A 25,955-nucleotide genomic window follows, 5' to 3' on the forward strand; every position below is an offset into this window, starting at 1 on the left:
ACGCTGCCAGATTGGCCCTTCGCTTTTCAGTTAGAAGTAGCCGAATGTGTGGATGTAATAATAACTGTTGATTTTTATTGAGATCAAATGGTCAAATCTACGAATCGAACAAATTATTAAACAACGGGTCACTAAAACTAGTACTAACGTAATTTAACCAAATGGTCATGATGGACGTCGATTTGGTTTGTTTTCCAACCCAACATTAATATCGTTTTATGTAACATTATTATAATGATAATATAAAAAGTGTCTCGAATATATCAAATGTGCAAACTATTATTTTTAACGACACACAAATGAATATTTTCCGTCTCATTGTTTGTCATCCCTCATATGAGAACAATTTATTAAAACCATCCATATGACTTGCAGAAAAAAAATGAGCGAAAGAATGTTAACATGCTGTTTTATTTGTTAATTTCAGTTTTTAGCGTGGCTCTTGCGTCTGAGAGCGAGAAAGTATTTGGTGGAAGATATGCGAAAGTAGGAGAGTTTCCTTTCGTCGTATATATCAATGGGAAAATATTTTGTGCCGGTTCTTTAGTGACCTTTGCTAAAGTAGTGACCGCTGCCCATTGCTTGACGGTAGGCGGACAAGACAGGAGTGATATCAATGAAGTATATGTCCTAGGAGGTACCGTCAATTTGAAGAACTTCAATGAAGGATTCGAAGAAAGGAAAATAAATAGCATATTGTTGACTGGTGAATATAGACCCAGATCTCGATTCGGCGGTAAAATCGACAGTCACGATATCGGCTTGGCGTTACTGGATTATCCATTCTATTCGGGGAAAAATTTGCAAGTCATGAATCTAGTTTCTTGGAATGCTGCAGAATTCAAACATAGTTGGGACGAAATAGTCGCGAAGAAAACGATTTGCTATGCCATGGGCTGGGGAATGACGGCATATCGTTTGAACAATTTTGGAACAGATGTCGTTGCGACTAAACCTTCTCCTATTTTGAAAGTAATCCAAGTAATGCCTGCGGATAATGAATCTTGTTCTATGTTGTTTCCACGAAAAGAAGATATGACGATGTACGGGGAAATCTGCGTTTACTCAGTTAAAAATTCCGAGACGATCTGCAACGGGGATTCCGGAGGTCCGTTGGTCTGCGATGGACGGCCTTATGCACTACTCAACCACGGTCCGAGATGTGGCATTACCTGGTATCCACAGGGTTATCTTCTCTACTGGAACTACTTGGACTTCTTAACGCTTATTGGTACTCGTCTGATAATACCGAAATGGCTGTTTCTATTATCTTTTTTCTTGCTAAGTAATTACTTATAACATTCTTACAATAAAAATGATTTGTTACACATGATTTTCACTAATGTATGGTTACTTAAAACCGACGTTTTGTCGCAACCATATGGCTGATATATTTTTTCACATTCTTAATTTTTTAGATTACCAGAAAAATATTGTCTATGGTCCGCAAATAGTTTCAGTAAGTTTAGCAGAGCGAAAAGTACCTAATCCCATTGGTTGAAGAAAATCTGCCTAATTAGGATACAGTTTTATGAGTACAAAACGAACTCAAAGTTTTTTGATGCATTTTATTTTCTAGATTTATTTATTTTACAACTGAATACCAAATGCAAAACGCAACAAATTATATGATTTACACACACACACACACACGCACACACGCACACACGCACACACACACACACACACACACACACACACACACACACTTGTCCAATCCGCCAGTCACGGTTTTTCCTTTCCTCTATCAATTTCTTCATCTTTAAAAAAACTAATTAAAAAAAAGTTACACCACCAAAAAGAACTTTAGATGAATTATGAATTACAATTAATTAAGGTTTTTAGTTGAGATGAAAAAAAGTTAATGGCACGAGCAGGATTCGAACCCACGATCTTCGGCTAGATACGCTGCTGCTCTACCACTTGAGCTATCGTGACCTCAATCCACTCAGACATCAACTTCCTATCTCAACCCCACCTTATGAGTTTTCCCTCCTTTTTGGAGTTGATGTCTGAGTGGATCGAGGTGACGATAGCTCAAGTGGTAGAGCAGCGGCGTATCTAGCCGAAGATCGTGGGTTCGAATCCCGCTCGTGCCATTAACTTTTTTTCATCTCAACATAAAACCTTAATTAATTGTAATGTATTAATTGGTCAAGCGGACCACGAAATTAGTGAATTTAATGAATTATGAATGTTTTCTGAAATTTGCTATTGTCTAGGTTTGTAAATATTGATGAACTTAAAAAAATTTTTTTAAGTTTAGTCATTACAATTAATTTAAGGTTTTTAGTTGAGATGAAAAAAAGCTAATGGCACGAGAGGGATTCGAACCCACGACCTTCGGCTAGATACGCCGCTGCTCTACTACCTTGAGCTATCGTGACCTCGATCCACTCGGACATCAACTCCCCATCTCAACCCCACCTTATGAGTTTTCCCTCCTTTTGCCATTTGTCAAGCGGACCACGAAATTAGTGAATTTAATGAATTAAAATGAAGTACACTTCACTAAAGCTCTCCGTCGCTATTTCAATTGTCGTCGAGAATCCAAACCGATTACACGACATTTGAAAAATGGGAAAGATGGGCTGTCCCGTAAAGACCAAGTCCGTAAAATTGTGGCAATTTGGGTAATGTAAAAAAGTTGTTTGTTAAGTACTGTCAGTTTAGATATTTTGTTAGTAGTTGTTTAGTAGTCTCTTTTTTTATATTGTGTGCATCAAGTTGTCCATTTGATTTTTTTATGGACCAATGGAATACCACTTCATGTAAAAATGCTGTATTTAGTGAAAATAGCATATATATTTCTTAAGAACGAGAAAACATAGAAAGAAAATCAACCATTTCGTAATCAACAAATGAGAAGCATGATTGAAGTCTAAGAAGTCTAGGTAGTTCCAAAACAAAATATAAATTTGTGGAAAATTAAGACTTCCACACTCCGGAGAAAAGCTAAGCACAGCATAAGGGCGTCCATCGCATACCAAGGGACTCCCGTGATCCCCGTCGCACATGTACTCGTCTTTTTGAAGAGAATCAACGCAAATCTCCCCGTATGCTGTCATATCCTCATAAGGATTAAACAATTCTCCACAATGCTTATTCGATAGAACTCTTACTTCGAACACTTTCAGTACGTTACTTATTTCAGCGGCGTGTTCGGCACTCTGGTTAATCTTCAATAAGGACGGACCCCAACCTACACTATAGCAAGCCAAACTCTCATCGAGGAAAGCGTTCCATTTTTTTATAAATCTTTTCTCATACGTCGAAACTATTTCCATAGCTTGAAGGTTTTTTGCGGGTTTAAATGCTTCAACTAGAACCACTATGCCGATATTGTGATTGTCCAGTTCTCCATTTAATCTAACGTTTGATTGATATCCACTGGCCACCAAGACATTTTTTACTTTCCTATGAGCGTTCTTTTTGCTAGACCGCTCATAAGATCCTGCTGATACCATCGTGTCTTTTAAATTTACAGCAACCAATTTGCCATTCTTCTTGATTTGAAAGCAATGAGCTGCGGTTACCGCTCTTGCCATGCTCAACAAAGCACCTGTACACATTATTTCCCCGTGAATAAAAACGACATACGGAAACTCTCCCTCGTCCGCATATCTGCCTCCAAATTTTTCAATAGCTTGAACATACACAACAGCGTTAAGAAAAAAAATAAAAAAATATATCAACATGATGAAAAATTTTGTTTCGTAGAAAAATCATTAATCTTTCAGCTGATATCATGCTTGGTTAAAAACAATTTTACAGCTGTGCAATATTAATAATATAACGCACACATGGTACATGATTATATATTTGGTGTTGCTACTCTACATTCAAGTCAGTCTAGAAACATATGTTATTTTATGTTACTTTTTTTGGCATAATAGCTTTTTTTTTTTTTTTTTTTTTTTTTTTTTTTTTTTTTTTTTTTTTTTTTTTTTTTTTTTTTTTTTTTTTTTTTTTTTTTTGGGTGGATTTGCTTATAAGCATACGGCCAGTGTCCCGTGTTGCCAGCGACACCACCCGCCCGACCCGCGCGAGCCGACCAAAGCCACCCCCGGGAAGAGACCTAGAGCGCCCACCCTGACTTCTTTTTTCTACAATTGGGAACTCCGCCCTCTCTTACGGGTGCATTGGGAGGATATAGATAAAAACCACTTACATCGCTTTACAGCGCTGTGGAAAAGTCCACATCCTCCCCGCAACCCGGGGCAAAAGGCGCCCTGAGCACTCCACTCCTCCCCCCGACGGCTGCCCGGCCGGCCCGCCCCGGCCGCGCGGGCAGGCCTCCCGGACATAGATTATTGTTTGAAGTCTATATATCTATTCCACTATCGTCTAGGAAGTCAAAAATATATTTGTATATAACACCACTACTTGTTGCCAACAAGGTTTCATAACTGAACGGCTTGATCACCTCTTTCCGCTGGAAGATTCGTCTTAAAAGATTCTCTCTTTCTGTCTCATATTCAGGACAGAAAAAGACAATGTGCATAATAGCTTAGAATTGTCAAATTATATTAAGTTGACTCGTTACTATTATTTAATTTAGTTGCAAAATATTTTGAATTTGAAGCTTTATTGTTAACTAATTCAGTTGCTGGTAGGTCCTCTGAAGTTGAAGACTTTTCGTTAATTATTCAGTTGATGGCGGGTCCTTTGAAGTTGAAGAGTTTTTTTATTATTCAGTTTCACCTAGACGTCTGAAGTTGACTCGTTACTATTATTTAATTTAGTTGCTAAATATTTTGAATTTGAAGCTTTAGTGTTAACTAATTCAGTTGATGGTAGGTCCTCTGATGTTGAAGACTTTTCGTTAATTATTCGAAGATGGTATGTCCCATGAAGTTGAAGGTTTTTCTTTAATTATTCAGTTGCTGGTAGGTCCTCTGAAGTTGAAGACTTTTCGTTAATTAGTCGAAGATGGTATGTCCTATGAAGTTGAAGAGTTTTTGTAATTATTCAGTTTCACCTAGACGTCTGAATTAACTCGTTACTATTATTTAATTTAGTGCTAAATATTTTGAATTTGAAGTTTTATTGTTAAGTAATTTGGTTGCTGGTAGGTCCTATGAAGTTGAAGAGTTTTTTTTTATTTTTCAGTTTCACCTAGACGTCTGAAGTTGACTCGTTACTATTATTTAATTTAGTTGCTAAATATTTTGAATTTGAAGCTTTATTGTTAACTTATTTTGTTGCTGGTAGATCCTCTGAAGTTGAAGACTTTTCGTTAATTATTCAGTTGCACTTACAACTCTGAAGTTGAGTCGTTCCTATCATTTGATTTTCGTAGCTATTAAGTCTTTTGAAGTTGAGCTTTATCGTGAATTAATTCAGTTGGTGGTAGATCCTCTGACGGTGAAGAGTTTTCATTAATTATTCCGTTGCTGGTGGGTCTTCTGAAGTTTAAATAATGTTACTATTTAATTCAGTTACTATTAAATCATTTTAAGTTCGCTTTATTTTTACTTTAATAATTTTCTGGTGGGTATTCTGAAGTTGTAACTTTATTGGTAATAATTATTACGCTTTTGACCTGGTCGTAAAATTTTTATCAAATGTACAAAATGATCATTGTGAAGTTTTAGTAATTGAAGAATCCAAAACGAGATATTGAAATATTTCTATTTATGGTAGAGTAATATGCAAATTTGTTATGTAAACTATCTGATCAACTCAAATTTGCAAGTTTTTATAAACAAATGTGGTAAGACGTTAACTGACACCAAAGAAACTTTTTCTACGGTTAAACTGTTGTATTATATGCAAGATACTAGATATAAAGGTTTTATAATGGGTTTTTGATTATTGATTTATTTGGCTCCATTATTCTTGAAAAACGTTCTAATTTATAATGGAGTCGTTCGGCGGTTTTTAATGTCAGCGATTCAAAAATGAATGGATTAGGTTGAATTCGGTCGGACACATCGGTAATACCTAGGGTTGTGAGGGAATTGCAAAATAAAAATAAAATGTGGTCGTTGCTCGGTTTGACTGTGGAATCCAAATGAGCTGGATCCACTCCAAGAAAGTCCTCTTCCTAATATTTATCAAAAGCAGGTGGAGATATACCGGGTTTTTATAATATTCACACATCGGGGTTTTTCTTTTTCTTTCCGTAATAACATTTAGAATTTATCTGACGTTAAAGAGAGTATGGATGGAACGTGAATGTATGTATATGATTACAACCTGTAATTATTTTTTTATATGATAAATGGTAATATAGGAAATTAACTCCAAAATTTAATAGCTTAAGAAATGTGTCGAAATTTTGCATCAGGAGAATGGTGGACACTAGGAATTTTCATCAGTGATGATCAGTTTAAAGTGAGAGCATCCACTTTCCGACTAACTTTTGTCAAATTAAAGAAATTACTTTTGTCGTCATATATTAGTTTCTGTTTCTTTTGTATCAAATTACAAAAAGGCAATTCCAACCACCTTATCGTGATGAATCGCTGAATAGTTTTTCATCCCTTGATCGTAAAACCGGTCTAAAAATGCACTATTCTCCTTTGAAAAGATATCAACCATGATGATTAATGCTTTGATAAATTATTTTGAGCCGGGATGAAATATCGGTTATTAGATGTTGCGAACGGAGGGAGGCAGATGGCTAATAAAGATTGAAAGTCTATAATTAAGGTGTAGCGTTAATTAATGAATGAAGGTGTCCCCGGTAGGAGCGCGAGATTTTCGGATAGGGGGCGAGTAGTTTGATTGATTGTGGGATCTGGGTGACAACATGTAAATGAGAAGAAGCTAATTGACTCCACTCGTCTTCCATGTTGGTAATTTCTCATAAGATTGATAGCACTGGGCTCGCGTCGCCTCACGTACACCCTGAACATTTGCATAACTACAGGTCATCCCCGGACAATCATAAAACGCACGTTTCACATCCGTATCTCTGGTTAGGTTGATAACACCCATGGAAATATGTGTAGGACGGTGTTTGCAACAGAATTATTCACAATTACCAATTAAACTTTATCAAATCGAGGACTATCAGACACTTGTGTCAAATAAAACACTGTTTTTTCTGATGAGGGGTGTTAACCAAGACCGCCAAGTAAATTTTATTTTGAAGAGTAAATTCTAAAGTGTAAATCTAAAGATGAATTATTTGATTCATACATGCTCAATACAACACACATGTGCACATACTCATCTGTGTATAACTGAGCTCATGATTCATTGAGAATCACCAATTTTGGGTTTTGGCAGTCCAGGGTGAGACCTCGGTTTTATCCTTTCGGCCGGCGAAGTTAGACTTCAGGTGCTATCTACAGCTCAGTCGCTATCTACAGCACCCACCGCATGCAGTTTATACACCTAGACAAATGCACACTCTCACTCATTCTTAAAAATCTTAAAAAACATACCTTCTTATTTATCGGGATAAAATTCACGCTAATAAATTCATTCACTAATGATAAAAAACCCTGTGTCCTCAAAAAGTCCAACAGTGGCTGAAATACTGCTGTGCTTAAACACAAATTTCATATTGAGTGACATTGCTTAATATTGCTTAATCTAGTGAGGATGATCTCTCTTTTACGATTCAGATCCTCTGAGAGTAGACCATGGCCTTCCCTGGCAGACCGAACCACTGAAAAAACTTCATTTCTATTTAATCAGATTTTTTATTGCATCTTTAGTGTCGGAGGATTGCGGGCGTAAGGTATAGAAATTCAGACGTCCCTGTCCTAGCCGTCTCGTCCGCAGTTACGCTTCAGACCTATGTAACTGAAGGCGCAGACAACAATCCCAGTTTCATCAGTTGATGGTATATTTACAGTAAGAGCACGACGAAACGGTCAACGGATAGCAGTAACTGTAGGTGAGAGCATCCTGGCGTGGCTGATCTCATTATCTAGAAGCACTTTCACCCGTCTTAGCCCCATTCATGGTGACTAGGGAAAACAAGGACCAGAAGTATTTCCAAGCACTTTGCTTGTTTAAGGTATGGCAGAGCCATAACACAGGGAGTACAAGGGGATGCATTATCTAACAGGATGAGATACGAGTATGGAAAGGATTACCTTTCGCAGCTTCATTCCAGCGTTGCCTAAGGCTTCCCTACAGCGTATTCTCAAGGTTGGCGTCCTGGTCCAAAATCGTTCTTATTTTTGGCTGTATTCAAACTGGAAGTCCATGTCTGGCCAGGAACCCCGCAGAACCATCGTGGTCACTTTCTTTTTCGGAAGTTTGAACGGAAGGACACCCAAACCCCAGCACAAGCCAAAGTGCATTCATTTCCCACGGAACAGTTAAAATAAAATAGATCTATCATCTAACTTCTTACCTATACAAAAATATTATCTTCCAAAAATCAGAACAGGAGACCCAATGATTCGTTGCATATCGGGTGGCATTCCTACTTGCGTCTGTATGGACCCTGCGAGTAAGTTGGACGTATTAAGCAACCTTTTTCTGCATGCTGGACACATATACGGGCTTTGGCCTAAAAATAAGTGTCTTTGTGTCAACATTCGCCGCCTCTTCGGCACAACAGTTGCTCTCCAGCTCGACGTCTTCACAGGATCCACGTAGAATCTTTCCTTTATAGCCTACAGGCGTCTGCGCGTTATTTTCGTATTTTTTAATTTTAATGGTTTATTTTTTTCCAGCAGCCCGCGTGTTTAAACCTCGCGTTTTGACAGTGCTCAATCGGCTCTCATTCGGCGGGTTTTGTGATCTTTTATTTCCCATGGATATCGTGCGTGGTTTTTCTCCCAAAACATATTTAGTCCCTTTTCACGTAGTAAACAATACATATAAAACATACATATTCATGTTAATATATATGTGGGAAGTTTATGGACCGACAAACAGCTGAGGTCATCGCCGGCCCTCTGCGTGTTTTCCATCTTTTTCTTTTCTTTCGCGCATATTTTGTTTTAAACTGAAGCCATTTGAGCGTCTCGATCTGATTACTGACTCTCTGAATTCAGATATATACTACGTTGATATTCAAGAATGCTAGTCTCTCGTTTGTACCTCAGGTTGTCAAATACAGAATAAAAACAAAACATACAATACATATATATACATCACCACAAACATGTCTGGTTACATTCATTCCCCCAGAGTACTCGATATTCCTCGGGGCGGGGTTATAAGCAACCCCTTCCTTTCACGCTAATAAATTACATTCATTCCGAAAAATTAACACAAACACAACACTCGATGAAACATAGAGGTCTGGTCACTTTAACTCCCCCAGAGTACTCGATATTCCTCGGGGCGGGGTTGAACCCGCTCCACTCTCGCTAATAACTTACTTTTACAGACGTCACACACTCACCCCAGAGTACTCGATATTAAATCACCTCTTCCTTTCATGCTAATAAATTACATTCATTCCAACAAATTAACATAAAGTCAAACACAGAGACAACACAAACACATAAAACTATATACATTTAAAAATCCTTATAGCTCTGAGGTACCGGAACATCGATCTGTGCCCTCTGCCGTGCCTCAAGACTACGCACTGGTCCGATGATATGCCAAAGTATTGTCTATATACATCAAGCCTTCTGCACTTGAAGAGGTGCTCGACCGTTATTCTACCTTACATAACGGGCACCTACGCGGTCGCTTTCCGGCCGGAAGGTGCCCGTGCGTTATTCTTGTATGACCTATGCGTAGTCTTGTCAGTATGGCCTTTTCCCTTTTCGAACCGTTCTCCGTGGACCAGGGACCGACTTCTTTCTTGCCACAGTTTGCCAGGGTTAATTCCATTTCTTCGAGCCCAGCGGTTTTCCCATTCTTTTTTTACTGAGTTTGAAATTAGTAGTTTTAGATCCGCTGGGCGTATAGGTTGGGAAGCGCCGTGGTGCCTTCCAGCGGCTCCTTTGGCCGCCCTGTCTGCTTCTTCGTTCCCGGCTATCCCTGTGTGGCCGGGAACCCATGCCAATACGACCTTCTTCCCAACTGCGATCACTTCTTTTATCTTGTTTATTTAGGGGTCCACGGAGGCGCTTCTCCTGATCTTCTGGACCACAAAAAAGAGTTGTCGTTTTTATTTTTTATCATGCTCAGTGCGAGGGATATGGCGTTTAGTTCCGCCGTGTACACGCTTGCGGCAGGAGGGATTCATGTTAATCCACACGGACACTAAAATTCAAAAGGTGAGGTTCAGATGGGAAGTTAGTGTCCGTGTGGATCGAAGTCACCATAGCTCAAGTGGTAGAGTAGCAGCGTATCTAGCCGAAGGTCGTGGGTTCGAATCCCGCTCGTGACACTGACTTTTTTATCTCAACTAAAAACCAAAAAAAAAAGCAAAAAAAGATTGCTTAATGCGTCCAACTTACTCGCAGGGGCCATATAGACGCAAGTAGGAATGCCACCCGATATGCAACGAATCATTGGGTCTCCTGTTCTGATTTTTGGAAGATAATATTTTTGTATAGGTAAGAAGTTAGATGATAGATATATTTTATTTTAACTGTTCCGTGGGAAATGAATGCACTTTGGCTTGTGCTGGGGTTTGGGTGTCCTTCCGTTCAAACTTCCGAAAAAGAAAGTGACCACGATGGTTCTGCGGGGTTCCTGGCCAGACATGGACTTCCAGTTTGAATACAGCCAAAAATAAGAACGATTTTGGACCAGGACGCCAACCTTGAGAATACGCTGTAGGGAAGCCTTAGGCAACGCTGGAATGAAGCTGCGAAAGGTAATCCTTTCCATACTCGTATCTCATCCTGTTAGATAATGCATCCCCTTGTACTCCCTGTGTTATGGCTCTGCCATACCTTAAACAAGCAAAGTGCTTGGAAATACTTCTGGTCCTTGTTTTCCCTAGTCACCATGAATGGGGCTAAGACGGGTGAAAGTGCTTCTAGATAATGAGATCAGCCACGCCAGGATGCTCTCACCTACAGTTACTGCTATCCGTAGACCGTTTCGTCGTGCTCTTACTGTAAATATACCATCAACTGATGAAACTGGGATTGTTGTCTGCGCCTTCAGTTACATATGTCTGGAGCGTAACTGCGGACCACACGGCTAGGACAGGGATTATCCAATTAATATTTTGCTGTATTCACTGTACTTTAAAAGTTCTGATTAATGGAATAAATTTTACAGTTACAGCGTGACGCACAGTGGGCCTTATAATTGTCCATTCTCGAAGATTACCGTTGTTCAGATGTTATCATGATAACAAATCTGTAAATGTACAATAAGAGAAGTGCTTAAGAAAATCGACTTTACTAACTTATTCCAATTAGCCGTTGTGTCAACCACTTTACATCTTTTTATTCTTACAAACTAAAAATTCATCGGCTGTCCCTGGATTACACTCAGGATCGATAGAATGGTAAATACGTGCATGTACAATAATTTCATTTTATACAGAAATTATAAACTTCTTCAGTGATTATGTAAAGTACTTGCTTTGAATTCCCACTAAGAAAATAAAACACTGGTTCGAGATAAATAGAGGGCGCTTATATAAAATCTTGAACGGTGAATATTCATGTCTAACCGAAGGTTGATTTCATGAATAAACATCCCTTTCCTTGACCGGTCTCCTTAAGGCAAATAGCCAATTCAAAACGAATTCATTAATGAAACAAGCATGATGTTAATCCAATATCACGTCTCAATCAAACCACAACTTTTGTTTTTATTAACATCCAAAAGAAATATTAATGGTACTGTACGCTTAAAGAGAATTTCACTTATTTCAACATAAAATACAATTTGTTCATTTAATTAATTTTTATGTAAGGTATTGGTTGAGATAAAAAAGTCAGTGTCACGAGCGGGATTCGAACCCACGACCTTCGGCTTGATACGCCGCTGCTCTACCACTTGAGCTATCGTGACTTCAATCCACTCGGACACCAACTTCCCATCTCAACCCCACCTTTTGAATTTTCCCTCCTTTTTATCTTGAAATTGAAAAAAGTTATTCGGCCAATCGGTCCACGAACTCTAATGAATGACATTTGTATCTATGTTAATACTAAAAATCTCGCGAAAGGACAGGAAACCCTAAGCTCTGCTATGAATACAATCGATCAATGGTTTCAGGAAAATGGCCTCAATATATCGGAAACAAAATCAGTATTATGCCCCTTCTCCAGGAGGAGACGTTTGAATATGGGTGCAATGGAGAGAATTGGCAGATACCAAATACCGGCTTCCTCGAACGTTAAATTCCTGGGTTTATATTTAAACAGAAAGCTTCAGTGGAACGAACCCATTTCACACAAAAAGAGGCGAACGCCTATTTAACATCTTAAGAAGCTTCACCTGCAGCAAATGGGGCGCTGATCCTGTCATAGGAATGCTGTTCTACAGGTCAGCAATTCAAGCGACAATTGATTATGGGTCGGTTTTTTACGGACACGCCCCCGATTCTGTACAACGACGAATTGCAGTATTTCAACGCAAATGCCTGCGGCGTATCCTGGGATGTCTTCCCAGCACTCCCATACCTGCTCTTTATGCCGAAGCATGTGAGCCACCAGTGAACTTAAGATGGGAAAAATATGCAAAAAACTGCCAAATTAAAATGTACGCTAAAGTCCGCTTTTAACGAAAGTAATCCATTTAGCTCAAAAGGTTTTGACAGACAGATATTGGCGAAAGAAAAAAGCTCCGCTTATAGTCGAATCGTTCCTCTCCCTAGTCCCGATAATATATTCTGTTTACAAAAATCCGATACTACCAATCTTCTCGCTGGAATATCAAGCAATAATAAGCGAAATAAATTGTCAAGAACTGAATTATACAGGACTCCAAGCCAATTTTGCAGAAATGCATTTCATGGCAGACAGCTGCGAAAAGTTCCCAGATCACCTCCTTATCTTCACAGACGGATCAAAACTTAATGGCTCCACGGGTTGTGCATTTTATGACAGCCTGAACAAGTATCACGAGGAACACCTACTTCCGAATCTGGTTAGCTCTTACACAACAGAAGGTACAGCCATACTGAAAGCGCTGGAATACGCCGCGAGGATACCAAATAAAAAAAATTGGGATTATAACGGACAGTCTCAGCACGATATGCCAGCTACGCACTTTCAATTTTCATAATAAGTATGAATACATTTTAATCGAAATTGTCAGGTTAACCTTCAAATTAAAGAATCAAGGCAAAAACATTGTAATATGCTGGATAAAAGGGCATGCAGGTAAGAACACAATGAGAGAGTCGACCAATTAGCCAAGGAGGCAACCATTAAAGGTTCTCCCACGCCTGCACAGTTAACCGTCGGAGACATGACAAACAATATCAAAAGAGACGTGTGCAGAAAGTGGCAAATTTGGTACGATACGGGCACAGCAGGGAATTTCTACCGGTCATTATTCCCAACATTAAGAAATAGAGAGAGGAAAATCTTTCTTCTCAACAATTACACGTCACCGAACTGGCTATGGCATCTTCGGTTCATATTTGTACAAGATTAACTGTAGAACATCGCCAAATTACGTGCGATGTAGAAGAAAGCCTTGACCATATATTACTACAATGCACCGAATATGAGGCACAGCGAGAACAATTTCAGAAAGAATTGGACGCTCTGGGGCAAGTGAAAAGGCCTGAAAACTTAAGCTCGCTGCTGGCAGAGGGTGACACGGATGTCTATGACGCCTTGTTCATATACTTTAAGAATTGTGATAATAATGTTTAAATAGTTGTTGTTTATCCTATTATTTATATATTTTCAAGCCTATTTATTTATTCAACTAGTTATTCCTTTACATAGATAGTTACTTTGATTGATAGTCACTGGTACCTGAATCTGGCTGAATATCCCTGATAAAGCAAAAAAAAAAAACTAATGAATTTAATACAATACAATCAAAGACAAAAACATCGAACACTCGTATTTTTTGTATGTTTTCTATAATATTATATCGTAATAATAATAATGTATATCTGAGTTTTGGCGAGAATGAATGTATTTATTAGTGTGACTGTTTGATGTGAGAGGGTCGATAGCGGAATATCGAGTACCCCAACGACCCTCAATTAGGTTATTTTTAAATTATGTGTAAAGGTTGGGTTGAAAGTGAATGAATTTATTAGTGTGAATATATGACGTGAGAGGTTTGATTGCGGTATATCAAGTACCCCATCGGCCCTCAATTAGGTTATTTGTAAAATATGTGTAAAGGTTGTGCTGAGGGTGAATGTATTTATTAGTGTAACTGTGTGATGTGAGAGGGTCTATTGCGGAATATCGAGTACACCAACGACTCTCAGTTTGGTTCGTTGTATAATATATGTTAAGGGTGATGGAGGAATATCGAACACTCCATTACCTCATCTGGACAAATGGTATTTTAATAGGAGTGAATGTATTTGAGAACGTGAGTACGAATGGGTTTGAAACTGCGTGCCTTGCTCAATTGACCTAGCTGTTGATAGCTCCTCGAGCCCAACCTCGGTGGCTGGACGGTTAAGACTGATGTCTGCCCCGGAGTGCCAACACACGGGGTCGGTGGTTCTCAAGTCTGCCGGCAATTTATTTAAATCTAAAAAGCTGGAATTACCGGCGGACTACGAGAAGGGAACAGGCGCAACTCGGCACATGTATGTATGTACGTACATGTGCGGATTTGAACCTATATAAATCCAAATCCAAAATCAAAATTAATAATTTTGTTTGATAGACACTCTTGGATTAAAACTAAAGAAAATCAGTTCAATTTCATCCTTTACAGAGACAACTCGTCGAGTGAATTAATTGGTAGTGGTTAAATGTCTACCATCCACGATGGTCTATATCGGTTTAGTGGCACGGGAAGTATCGATGGAAATTGGACTTTGACAATTAACTCCAAACAGTTTGCAACGTAAGGCTCTATCAATCAAAAGAAGGCTTCGTGAGATTAGCCTAGACTCTTAGATATCCCGCATTAGGTTCTCTATTTCAGGAGAGGAATCGAAAAAAAAAACTTGGAGGGGCAGTTCATTTCAGATGAGTGCCTGTGCGGTTTGGGGCAATGTAATGACTGGGACGGTGCATGAACAATGCAGAAAGCTTTGCTTTATGTGCTTTGGGTGTCACAGCCTGACAGTTAACGTCCACGTTCGTATCAAACTAATTATCATATCCAGACTGCGCTAGGGTACATTGAAGTTCTTTTGGAAGCTGTGGTCACATTTGCTCCATTTATTGGGGACAATATCCTGTTAATGCTTGATCGTTCCCGACAGAACTTGAATTGTCACCCATAATTTGGAGGATGATGGGATTACATGAATCCTATTGAAAATGTACGTGATAATGAGACGGGTTAAATTGAAACATCGTTCGCAGTCTTCCAAAAAGCGTTAACAGCTCAAACCGCTCTTGATAAAAAATTCTAGGGGTGTTCTGTTTCAACAGACGAAATCCTATTTACAAAAATTCGACTTTCTTAAATTCAATTTATATTTAAAAAATGTGCTAATTTATTCAGTTTCTACGGAAAGATATTGTTTCGTAGACGCCAGCGGGAGTAAGTATTGAATATCTACCCTCCAAGTCCGGCGCTACCAGGGATAGTTGCCGGCTGTTGCGTAAAGGATTTAATGGATAAAAGTTTAATAATTCGTTTGATAGTTAACTTTATTAATTGACAATTTATGATAAAAATACGGAAACTAAAATCTAGCCAGAAACAAACAAAGTTAACAAGAAGAAATATAGATATATAGAAAGAGATAAGTTGATACAAAAAATGGCAATGTTGAGAAGAAAAAGAATAAGGACGTTCGTACGCCTTGATGTCGACCCACGACAGTGAAGATCTGACGATAATTTTGTGCTTATCTTGATTGGAGTCTGGGAGCCACTCGCCGGACGAAGTCAAAGGTGCGTTCGTTCGTACCCGTCGGAAACCGGAGAGCGACTGACTGAAGAGAGCTGATGTACGTTGGTGCGTACAGTTCGAAGACGAGGGAGCGACTCACGGAAGACAACTGATGTACGTTCGTGCGTACAGGTCGAGAATCAGGGAGCGACTGGCTTAAGACAGCTGTTGTACGTTCTTACGTACAAGTCGAAAACCAGGGCACGACTCACTGTTTTTACGACGTCTTGCTGAAAATGACCTGTTTCTCCCTCCAGTGTCTTGATCCATACAAATTTTCCGTTTTGACAATTCTTCAAAATGATAAATTTAAAATAACAAATGACAAGATTTCCTAAGCAACCATTTTACACAAAAATGTTTACATAGGCGTAAACAGATATGTTCATTTCGTTCAAAATTTTTGTTTCATTTCTACTAAACAAAGCTATAAACTAAACCGGAAAACATAAGAAACGCCCCAAATATCCAACAAGAAAAGTAAATACAATAAAACAATCTCCAGCTTCTCGTTTTATTCGGTTGGCTTCTTTAATACAGTTATGTAGGTGATTTATTGAACTATTCCAACCAATTAATTTTTTATTTCTGGCTAAGCATAACGGGTCTTAGCTGCCAGTACTTTGTAGTATTTTCGAATATCAAACCTTACTCGAATAGAAAGATAATATAATCAATATGGTATGAGTCCTCAAATAATTCAATAGTCAACAAAATATTGAGAGGTTTTGGCTTTTTTACTACCTAGACAAAATTGTTCCATTAAATGTAAGCACCAGCATCAAATTAATGAAAACCATTTATGTATAATGATCTGACCATATTAATTAGTTCAATTAATTATTCTTTTTATAAAAGGTCTTGGTTGAGATGAAAAAGTTAGAGTCACGAGCGGTATTCGAACCGACGATAGCTCAGTGGTAAGAGCAGTGGTATATTGAGCCGAAGGTCGTGGGTACGAATCCCGCTCGTGAATTGCTCATCTCAACCAATACCTTACGTAAAAAGAATAACCAATTAATGAAAACAATAAAATCTATTAATTTATCACACACGTGGAAAATATTAACAGTATTTTAAAATTCCTGTACAAAAATAGCATCCTGGAAGCAATCAAATATATCATATATTAAAGTACAGAGTATTACTTGGGTATTACAATATTATATTGTATTACAATATATTTGGGTATTACAATATATTATACAGAATATTACAATTAATTGGTCAAGCGGACTACGAAAAATAGTGAATTTAGGGAGTACACAGTATTTTTTAATTTTATAAGGCAGTTTAAGTGGCACAGACAAAAAACACAGTTTCCTTATATAAAAGAAAAAGGATTAAAAGTAAATCAGTTGAAACTAAAAGTAGATGACAAACCAAACCAAAATGTAATTTAATAATTTGATAAATACAGCGAACGTATGAGAACAGGAAATAATGAAAATAGTTTCAACGGGGGCCAAACAGATTGGGGACCCGAGGCGATTTAAGTTTCACGGATCCAATTACCCATAGAATTTCAGTTTTATGTTTCATTATTATAATGGCATACGAGATTATTAGAGAAGAGCATTTTTTTCTGGGGTAAAAGTATCTTTACATTCAATTACTTTCTGCTCAATAAAACACGATGCTAATCTGGCCAGATACGATTTATCTTGGTACTAACATAAATTACCTTGCGTTTTCGATGGATTCAGCGTCATCATTATTATATGAAACTGAATAATGGGCTATCCTTTCATTTGTAAATATTTGAAGAGAATAACGAACGTTTTTCCTCATAGACGAAGTTTGCCGAGGTTTGCGTTTTAAATTTTCGTTAAGATCATACGTATTGCACAGTCACGAATAATATTTATTACGAAAATAAACCTACAAATTGTGACACAAAGATATTTTTAAGCTTTAGGAATTACATCCCTTAAAAAGAGATGTTCCAAAAGTAGTGAATATTGTAAGGAACTTAAGTACAAATAATTATAATATATAATAAATAAAAAATTGGGAAGAAAGTTTATATGATGGGTTGAAATATTGAATGGGGAAATTTTATGTATTGTTTTTGAAAAAATCATGATGGGACAAAGGTGTAGTGCTGAACAGACAACTTCGCCTGCGATGGAGGAAAAAAGATTTCTTCTAGAGCTAATAAACATCACAAAGTTCGTGTCACGACCATTTTTATGAAAAGTGTTCAGAATGAAATGGGCGAATCAGGTCAGTTTCCTTTCTTTGCCTCATTTATCCATGACACTGGTTGGTTTTAATTTAAAATGATTTTATTTTACAAAATTGAATAGGACACTGTATTTTGTATTTTATTTTTTCTAAAACAATAGAAAAGAAGATAAGAAAAACTCAGTTTTCAATTGTGGATAAAATACACATATACACAAAAACGCAGAAAGAAGATTTGAAAAAACATTCAAGCATTCGACATTCCTCTGGGTAACTGGGGATAAATCCAGCCATTCACTCTAATAAATTACATTCCCACTCCACAAATCATTTACACTACCCCAGTGTACTCGATATTCCTCGAAGTAATTAATTGAACCCTTAAAAAAAACCATATGAAAATTAATAAAAAAACATGATATTCTGGTGAGCATTCACACTGCCCTAGTATTCGATATCCCTATAATTAGTTGGGGATAAACCCTGCCATTCACGCTAATAAATTCATTCACACACCACAAAATACACTAAATTACATACTACTACCCTTGCTCTACTAAAATTATATTTATATTCTTCCAGAGTACTGGATATTCCTCGGAGTAATTAATTGAACTCTTAAAAACCATATGAAAATTAATTTCAAAAAGTAAGTTTTATTTAAGAAATTTAAAAAATCAAGGATTCTTCTTTGAACTTGTAAAATGTAAGAAATTGTGGTGTTTACTAAATTATTTATAAATTCTCAATTGAAAAGAAGAATATTTTTATTTAATAAGATTTGTAATTTATTAGCGTGAATGGCTGGGTTAATCCTCCGTTACCCCGAGAAATATCGAGTACTCTGGGGTCGTGTGAATGTAATTTATTAGCGTGAATGGATGGGCTCATCCCTAATTAACCGGAGGAGTATCAGTCATACTTTATCATACTTTTATGACCTAACATGTCAATATTGTATAATAAAACAGTTAATATTGAATTTACGATTAGTATTTTTTAAAATTTTATATTTTAAATAATAATTGTAATTAATTTTAATACATTATTCTAAGAATCAAATTATTTTATTTTTATTTTTTTCTAAATATAGGAAGTTTCTTGGGATTTTTGATGTTTTAAACGGCTTCGAAATTAAAAGGTTAATTTCAGGGTAGAAAAGCTTAATTTAATATTGAAAGAATTAATTTGCCGGTATAAAGGGTAAATTTATTGGAAAAAAGCTATACTTTTAACTGGAAAAGAAATGAGGGTGCCTAACTCTGTCAAGTCCCTCTATAGCTTCTTGAAAAAAACCAAACAGTAAAAATGCTGTAAATAATAATTAACTACAATATAAAGGAGGAATAGACCTCGGAACAATACAAAATACGCCTTGGCGGTTTCTTCCAGATTCTACCATAGAATTGAAGGGCCCTGCATAGTCCTGACAATACATTTTTTCCATTTACCCACTTTGTTCATATTTTTGTCTGAGAAACAGAAGTTTGCCTTTTATATGACTTCACACGTCACAATTAAACAGTAAAAACAGATAATACTGATTTTAAGGTTATTAATTTTAAGGTAAATTGTTAGTCATAACAAAATCGTCATGAAATCTACACTAAAAACACTTTGAGCTCTGAAGATGATCTCAATAAAGAGCGAAACGTTGGCACAATAAATAAAATGTTTTTCTGAAGCCTACAGCACACCACACGGCATCTCACGATTTCCAAATAATTATAAATATAAAACTTGATATATCAACTCGTACCAGCCTTTTTAGCTGTATTTAATTAATAATGCTATTACAATGCAATATACAATGCAGCGTACATATTAAAAGATGTAACTGATTTGGAATAGAAACCATTTATTGATAATTCTGTAGGTTCATTAAAAATGTAAAATAAAAAAAGGTCGTGAATTAATTCGCAATGAAAATGAGCCAATGGATCGACAGGAGTGGCATGAATTAACCATAACGAAACCAACCCACATATAAATAATTAAATCTAATGTTAGTGTATAATTATTTATTCAGAGACAAGGGAAAACATACAATTTCCCATAATTAAACTGAATTTATAATAAATTAACATAATAAATTTATAATACGTAACACAATTTTGTATCAGCTCTGCATTGCTCAAGTTATAATAATAGTAATGTATTCAGACGAGGTATTATTATTAACATTACGGGTTGATGTCTACAAACCGGGCATTTGGGTGGTGGCTTCAATTTTTGAATATAAATGAACAAACTAATTTAACTTTGAAATGTAGTTTCTCGGTAGTTTCGAAAGTTTATTTTCCTTGGAGGTACTTTCCGTTGAACATGGCATATGTGCCCATTAAGATTTCCAGCACGTTAAGTATTTAAATTAATTATGTTAATCTTTAATATATTCAAAATTGTACAAAAGTAGTAAATGTATTCAAAGAGTACAAAAATAAAGCCGAGTCGCTTACAAGAACATGTGAAAATGAATACGTAATTATAATATATAATAAAATACATGAAAATGTGACAAAAATATATTTGACAATGTTTCTGTTGTTATAATATATAAAATATATGTATAAAATATCTGCAATCGTTAAATCAAAGTGCTAGATATTCCTTAGGGTATTTTAAGAACAAGCCTCTCCTTTCATTCACGCTAATAAATTACATCAACTGACTTCATTCACATGCCCCAGAGTACTACAAATTCCCCAAAAAAGGTAAATAACATAACTAACCGTAAATTATAATCACACACCAGACTTCAAACTCACTGAAACATCGCCATTCACGCTAATAAATTACTACAATTAATTAAGGTTTTTAGTTGAGATAAAAAAGTCAATGGCACGAGCGGGATTCGGACCCACGATCTTGGGCTTGATACGCTGCTGCTCTACCACCTGAGATGTGGTGACCTCGATCCACTCGGATTGAAAAATTCAAAAATTGGGATTAAAAAAAATTGAAAAATGGCAAAAAGGAGGGAAAATTCAAAAGGTGGGGTTGAGATAGGAAGTTGGTGTCCGAGTGGATCGAGGTCACGATAGCTCAAGTGGTCAGCGGCGTATCAAGCCCAAGATCGTGGGTTCAAATCCCGCTCGTGCCATTGACTTTTTTATCTCAAATCCTTAATTAATTGTAGTATATTAATTGTTCAAGCGGACCACGAAATTAGTGAATTAACTAATAAATTACATTCAGACCACGCACACTGGCCCAGAGTACTAGATTTGATATTCCTCTAAAATATTAGGTAACAAGCCTCACCGTAAATTATAATTCACTGGTTTTCGTGGTCCGCTTGACCAATTAATACCTTTCAATTAATTAAGGCTTTTAGTTGAGATGAAAAATCAGTCTCGAGCGGGATTCGAACCCATGACCTTCGAGGTCACGATGGCTCTAGTGGTCGAGTAGCGGCGTATCTAGGCGAATCCCGCTCGTGACACTGATTTTTTATCTCAACTGAAAACCTTAATTAATTGAAAGATATTAAATGGTCAAGCGGACCACGAAAACTAGTGAATTTACCTTTTAAGTTTTTTCTCTGTCTCGTTAACGAAGAGCCATCTTTTAATATAGAAAATATCAAAATATATTTAACCATGTAGCGGCATTGAAATACATAATACGACGGTTGACAATTTCAACAAGTCGTTTCAATGGGAAAAGAGACGCCCTCCCACTCAGATCGTTTGTAAAGAAAAATTGCCAGCGTTGGATGCGGAAAACTGGCTCGCCTTGGGAATGAAATATGGCACGCTTAGCATCAATCAAACATGCTGGTTCCAGCCGACATGATAATCTATAGGACTGCGACCCCTTGCAATATATTCATAACTCGATATGTTTCGGACCCTGAATTTGCATTAGGGGGACTCTCTTTCATAACCCACCTTAGCTTATTGCAAGCGTTCGTGCAATCTGTGGTTGCATTGTCTTGCTAAATTTTCCCGCATAAATCTAACCCATGACTATCGACAGAGAGAAAAGGAAAAAAGACAAGCATATTACCAATTATAAACTATGGGCGATTTCATGCAATCAAGTCTTGGTTATTAATTATTTGAAAGTACAGATATCTTTCAAACAAATGGAAATTCTTTAGATTTCTTATGTGCGCTGTAATAAGCCAAATAGTCCAGCTGAATTAACGTAACCAAAACTTTAGGGATTAGACTACGCATGCACAACGTTCCATTTCGTCACAGGCAATTGTGTATCTTGATATCTGATCTTGACTTATCCAGCTTATAACCCTAACATTATGCCGGTTTAATATTATAAATTGTTGTCAAAAACTCACATCGCGTGTTATTTTTCAGAGTTTAAAAAACGAGTACAGACGAGGATTACCCAAAACGACCAAATTTTAGTGGATGGGTTATGGATATGTCGTATATACAGCAAGCGGTTAAGATTATCGGGATTATTTATTTATTTATTATAACTCCAACAGATAGAATCTACAAGAGGAGTAGTCAAAAAAAGGCACATAATAACAAAAAGAACAAATTAACAAAGCAATAATAACAAAAACACAAGGCTTAATGATTCAAGGCAAGTAAACATTTTAATTTAACTTTAAATGAATTCAAGGAATCGCGAAATACATCTATTTCATTAGAATAATAATTCAGCAATCTCATTATCCTCGGTAGGGGTGAATTTAGTCCATATTCTGTTTTGTAGTGTGGAACAAAGAACAAATTATGGTTCCTAAGTGGTCGCTGAGGCACACATAGCGATAAATGCAAGTTTAGGATATCAATGGCCCCATTCCAACCCCAAATGAGATCGGCAAAAATACGGCGGGAGCTAAGCGACTCAAGACCAAGCCAGTTCAGTCTTTCCAAATAATTCAGGTGTGCAAGACCAAACCTGAAGGCCATTATCCTGGTTGCTTTCTTTTGTACCTTTTCCAAGTCGCTAATCTCACCAACGTAGTAAGGGGACCACACGACACTTGCATATTCCATATGGCTATGAACGAGGGATTGATATAATATTTTAACTGCCAAGATGTTTTAAAAATCTCTAGAAAACCTAGTAACAAAGCCAAGATTGCGTAGAGCCTTACCTCGAATCTGTTTGATAAGGCCAGTGAAAACACCCTTTCTGCTGAAAACGACACCAAGGTCGGAGATAGTATCAACCCTCTTCCAATCTCTGCCCATCAACGAAATAGTCAAAACAATCAAAGTCACGAGGTCGGATATTTTTAGAAAATTTAATTACCTTGCATTGGTTAATATTCAAAGGAAGACGATTCTGCTCGCACCAATTATTGAAGCAGTCCAGTTCCCTCTGTAAACCAACACAGTCGTGAATAGAAGACTGAATTAAAAATTTTTAAATCATCCGCCAATAAAGAAAAATTACAATCCTTGAATATACTAGAGACATCATTGAAATAAACAAGAAATAATATGGGCCCGGTGTGTGAACCCTGAGGTACGCCAGAAAATGTAGAAATCCTATCCGATACAGAGTTATTAATGAGAACAGAAAAAGACCGACCAGATAGAAATGATTCGATGAAGGATAACAAAGGATCACCACCTCCAAGGATTTTCAACTTAAACACAAAAATATCAATGTCAACTCTATCGAAGGCCTTAGATAAATCTGTATATACAGCGTGAACACTATTTCCATTCTCAAGGGAATTAACAATAAAATCATAATAAGGAAATAAATTTGTACTGGTGGGTCTACCCCTTAAGAAACCATGCTGATTGATGTTAACATATGATAGAAAAGCCATGCTAAGGGCCTCAGCAAGAATGGAATCTAACATCTTGGCGAAAACAGAAGATTTGCAAACGGGTCTGTAATTAACAATCAAGTGGGAATTACCTTTCTTATAAATAGGAACCACGTAAGAATATTTCCATTTAACAGGGAAGATGCCTTGCCATCGTTGAAAAATAATTGTAAGTGGCAGAGCAACCGACGAAGAGCAAGTTTTAACAAACATCTCTGGTAGCCATCAGGTCCCAACGAAAAGGAATATTTCAAAATAGCACATCTTTTTAAGATATCCCTGTGTTCGCTAAGTGGACTGTATATGAATGGGTAAATAAATTTATAAGTTATATTAAATTTTAAAGAGTGAATCCGAGGAGGGGATTGGGATACATTTAAGTTTGCACTTACCCCAACGAGTTCAAGCAGTTCGGCCCCAGTCGTCCTCTTCTTTCTTCGACTAGGTAGGGCCCCACAGTCTCCGGCGGATTCAGACGTTTGGTACCGAACACTTAAGGGACCCGGGCAATTAGAAACCATCAATTGCGCAAAACACGAGTTTAGATAAGCAGGTACGATAACGATGTTCTCGGCTTTGGCTCTAGGCAACAACTAACTCGCCGACCGGCCGGAGACCTCCAGAAGGGTTCAAAAGGGCGATCGGCGTAAACACCCTGTTAGTAATGAGAATAAAAGGTAGATCAGTCACGTCTCTGGGGATATTCTCAGAGGGACCCTGATTTATTAATCCGCGGCCATCATGAAAATTACCTTAATTTACTATGTCAACAAATTACTATGTTCTATGTTCCATGCAATTTATTGATAACTCGATATGTTTCGGACCCTGAATTTGCATTAGGGGGCTTTTCTTTCTTAACCCATCATAGCTTATTGCAAGTCTTCCTGCGATCTGTGGAGGCAGTCTTGCTAAATTTTCCAGAATAAATCCTACTCATGACTATCGACATAGAGAAAAGTCCAACTGTCAATTTCAATTCCATATTAAACATTTACACCTATCTGTCCTTCTCCGTGACTTTGCTTATATACTTCAGCGAGTGTTTGCCTATACTATTCTGAAAAATTGTTCATTGCAATAAATGTTTTAAGAAAATTAATTAAGGTTTTTAGTTGAGATGAAAAAAAGTTAATGGCACGAGAGGGATTCGAACCCACGACCTTCGGCTAAAAATGCCGCTGCTCTACCACCTGAGCTATCGTGACCTCGATCCACTCGGACATCAACTCCCCATCTCAAACACATCTTATGAGTTTTCCCTCCTTTTGCCATTTTTCAGGGGTTGAGATGGGGAGTTGATGTTCGAGTGGATCGAGGTCACGATAGCTCAGGTGGTAGAGCAGCGGCGTATCTAGCCGAAGGTCGTGGGTTCGAATCTGTATATATTTCCATTAACTTTTTTCATCTCAACTAAAAACCTTAATTAATTGTCTTGTACCAATTGGTCAAGCGGACCACGAAAATAGTGAATTAATGTTTTAAGAAAAGACGGGCCAATAAACAGAAAAAACAGAAAATCCAATCGAAACGACAAAAGACAAGCAAACCCATATTACCAATTATAAGCTATGGGCGAGTTCATAAATCAAACTTTGGTTTGATGGAATTTTCACTTCTGGCATATTTCTTCAAAGGTTGATAAAAAAGGCATTGTTCATGAAATGTGATTAAGTCTTTAATCAGATACTTGATTGAAAGCCTTTTAAATAAATTTTATATCACCTTTTATATTAATTCTGTATTTAGTTTGCTGTGTTATTTATTGGGTTGTCCGGAAAATAATGCAGGATTTTAAGTTTTCNTGGGAAATTATTTTGATTAAAGAACATTGCTTTAAAGTAACTAGTTTCTTTTTTTTTGTTTAATACCAAAATCCTGCATTATTTTCCGGACAACCCAATACATTTTAGTGTATATTTTAAAAAAATGGAAGAAAAATGATCCTGGAAGATGTAAGTTTATTGCTGTGTAATATAGCTAAGTTTTTGTTGGAACCATAAACTTGTTATCATCGCCAGGCTTCATGATGAACTTCGTTTAGGTCGCATTTGTCGGCTTCTTGATAAAGCTGCTTTAATCCACAATTACATTTTCAAATGCCGTCGCATTAAGCTATTTTAAGAATTTTTTTTCTAAACTATCCAGTATTGTTCTAAAACTA

The 25,955-nt window shown here is 37.0% G+C and overlaps 2 protein-coding genes and 1 non-coding gene across 3 annotated transcripts in view; 1 reads left to right on the forward strand and 2 right to left on the reverse strand.

Moving 5' to 3' along the window:
- The window catches only part of LOC106666496, a 74,677-nt gene extending 50,417 nt beyond the window's left edge, over positions 1-24,260 (reverse strand). The window contains exon 1 of the mRNA XM_014393741.2: positions 24,184-24,260. The gene's annotated coding sequence lies outside the window, so the exon portion shown is untranslated. The remainder of the gene's footprint in view (positions 1-24,183) is intronic.
- LOC106666501 (trypsin-like) lies at positions 353-1,362 on the forward strand. Its single transcript, XM_014393749.2, has one exon. The coding sequence runs from the start codon at positions 403-405 to the stop codon at positions 1,297-1,299; it is 897 nt and encodes a 298-aa protein (XP_014249235.1). The 5' UTR covers positions 353-402; the 3' UTR covers positions 1,300-1,362.
- A 666-nt stretch (positions 24,261-24,926) lies between the features above and the next one.
- Trnak-uuu lies at positions 24,927-24,999 on the reverse strand. The gene has a single exon. It is a non-coding gene; the product is annotated as a tRNA-Lys (tRNA).
- Positions 25,000-25,955: the final 956 nt, after the last annotated feature.

This window comes from Cimex lectularius, unplaced genomic scaffold (assembly GCF_000648675.2).
Source record: "Cimex lectularius strain Harlan isolate CLEC.00 unplaced genomic scaffold, Clec_2.1 scaffold196, whole genome shotgun sequence".
In the NCBI taxonomy this organism is placed as follows: Eukaryota; Metazoa; Arthropoda; class Insecta; order Hemiptera; family Cimicidae; genus Cimex; species Cimex lectularius.

Bases quoted from the DNA above. Each gene is read 5' to 3' on its own strand.
- LOC106666501 (XM_014393749.2), top strand. From the start codon at position 403: ATGCTGTTTTATTTGTTAATTTCAGTTTTTAGCGTGGCTCTTGCGTCT.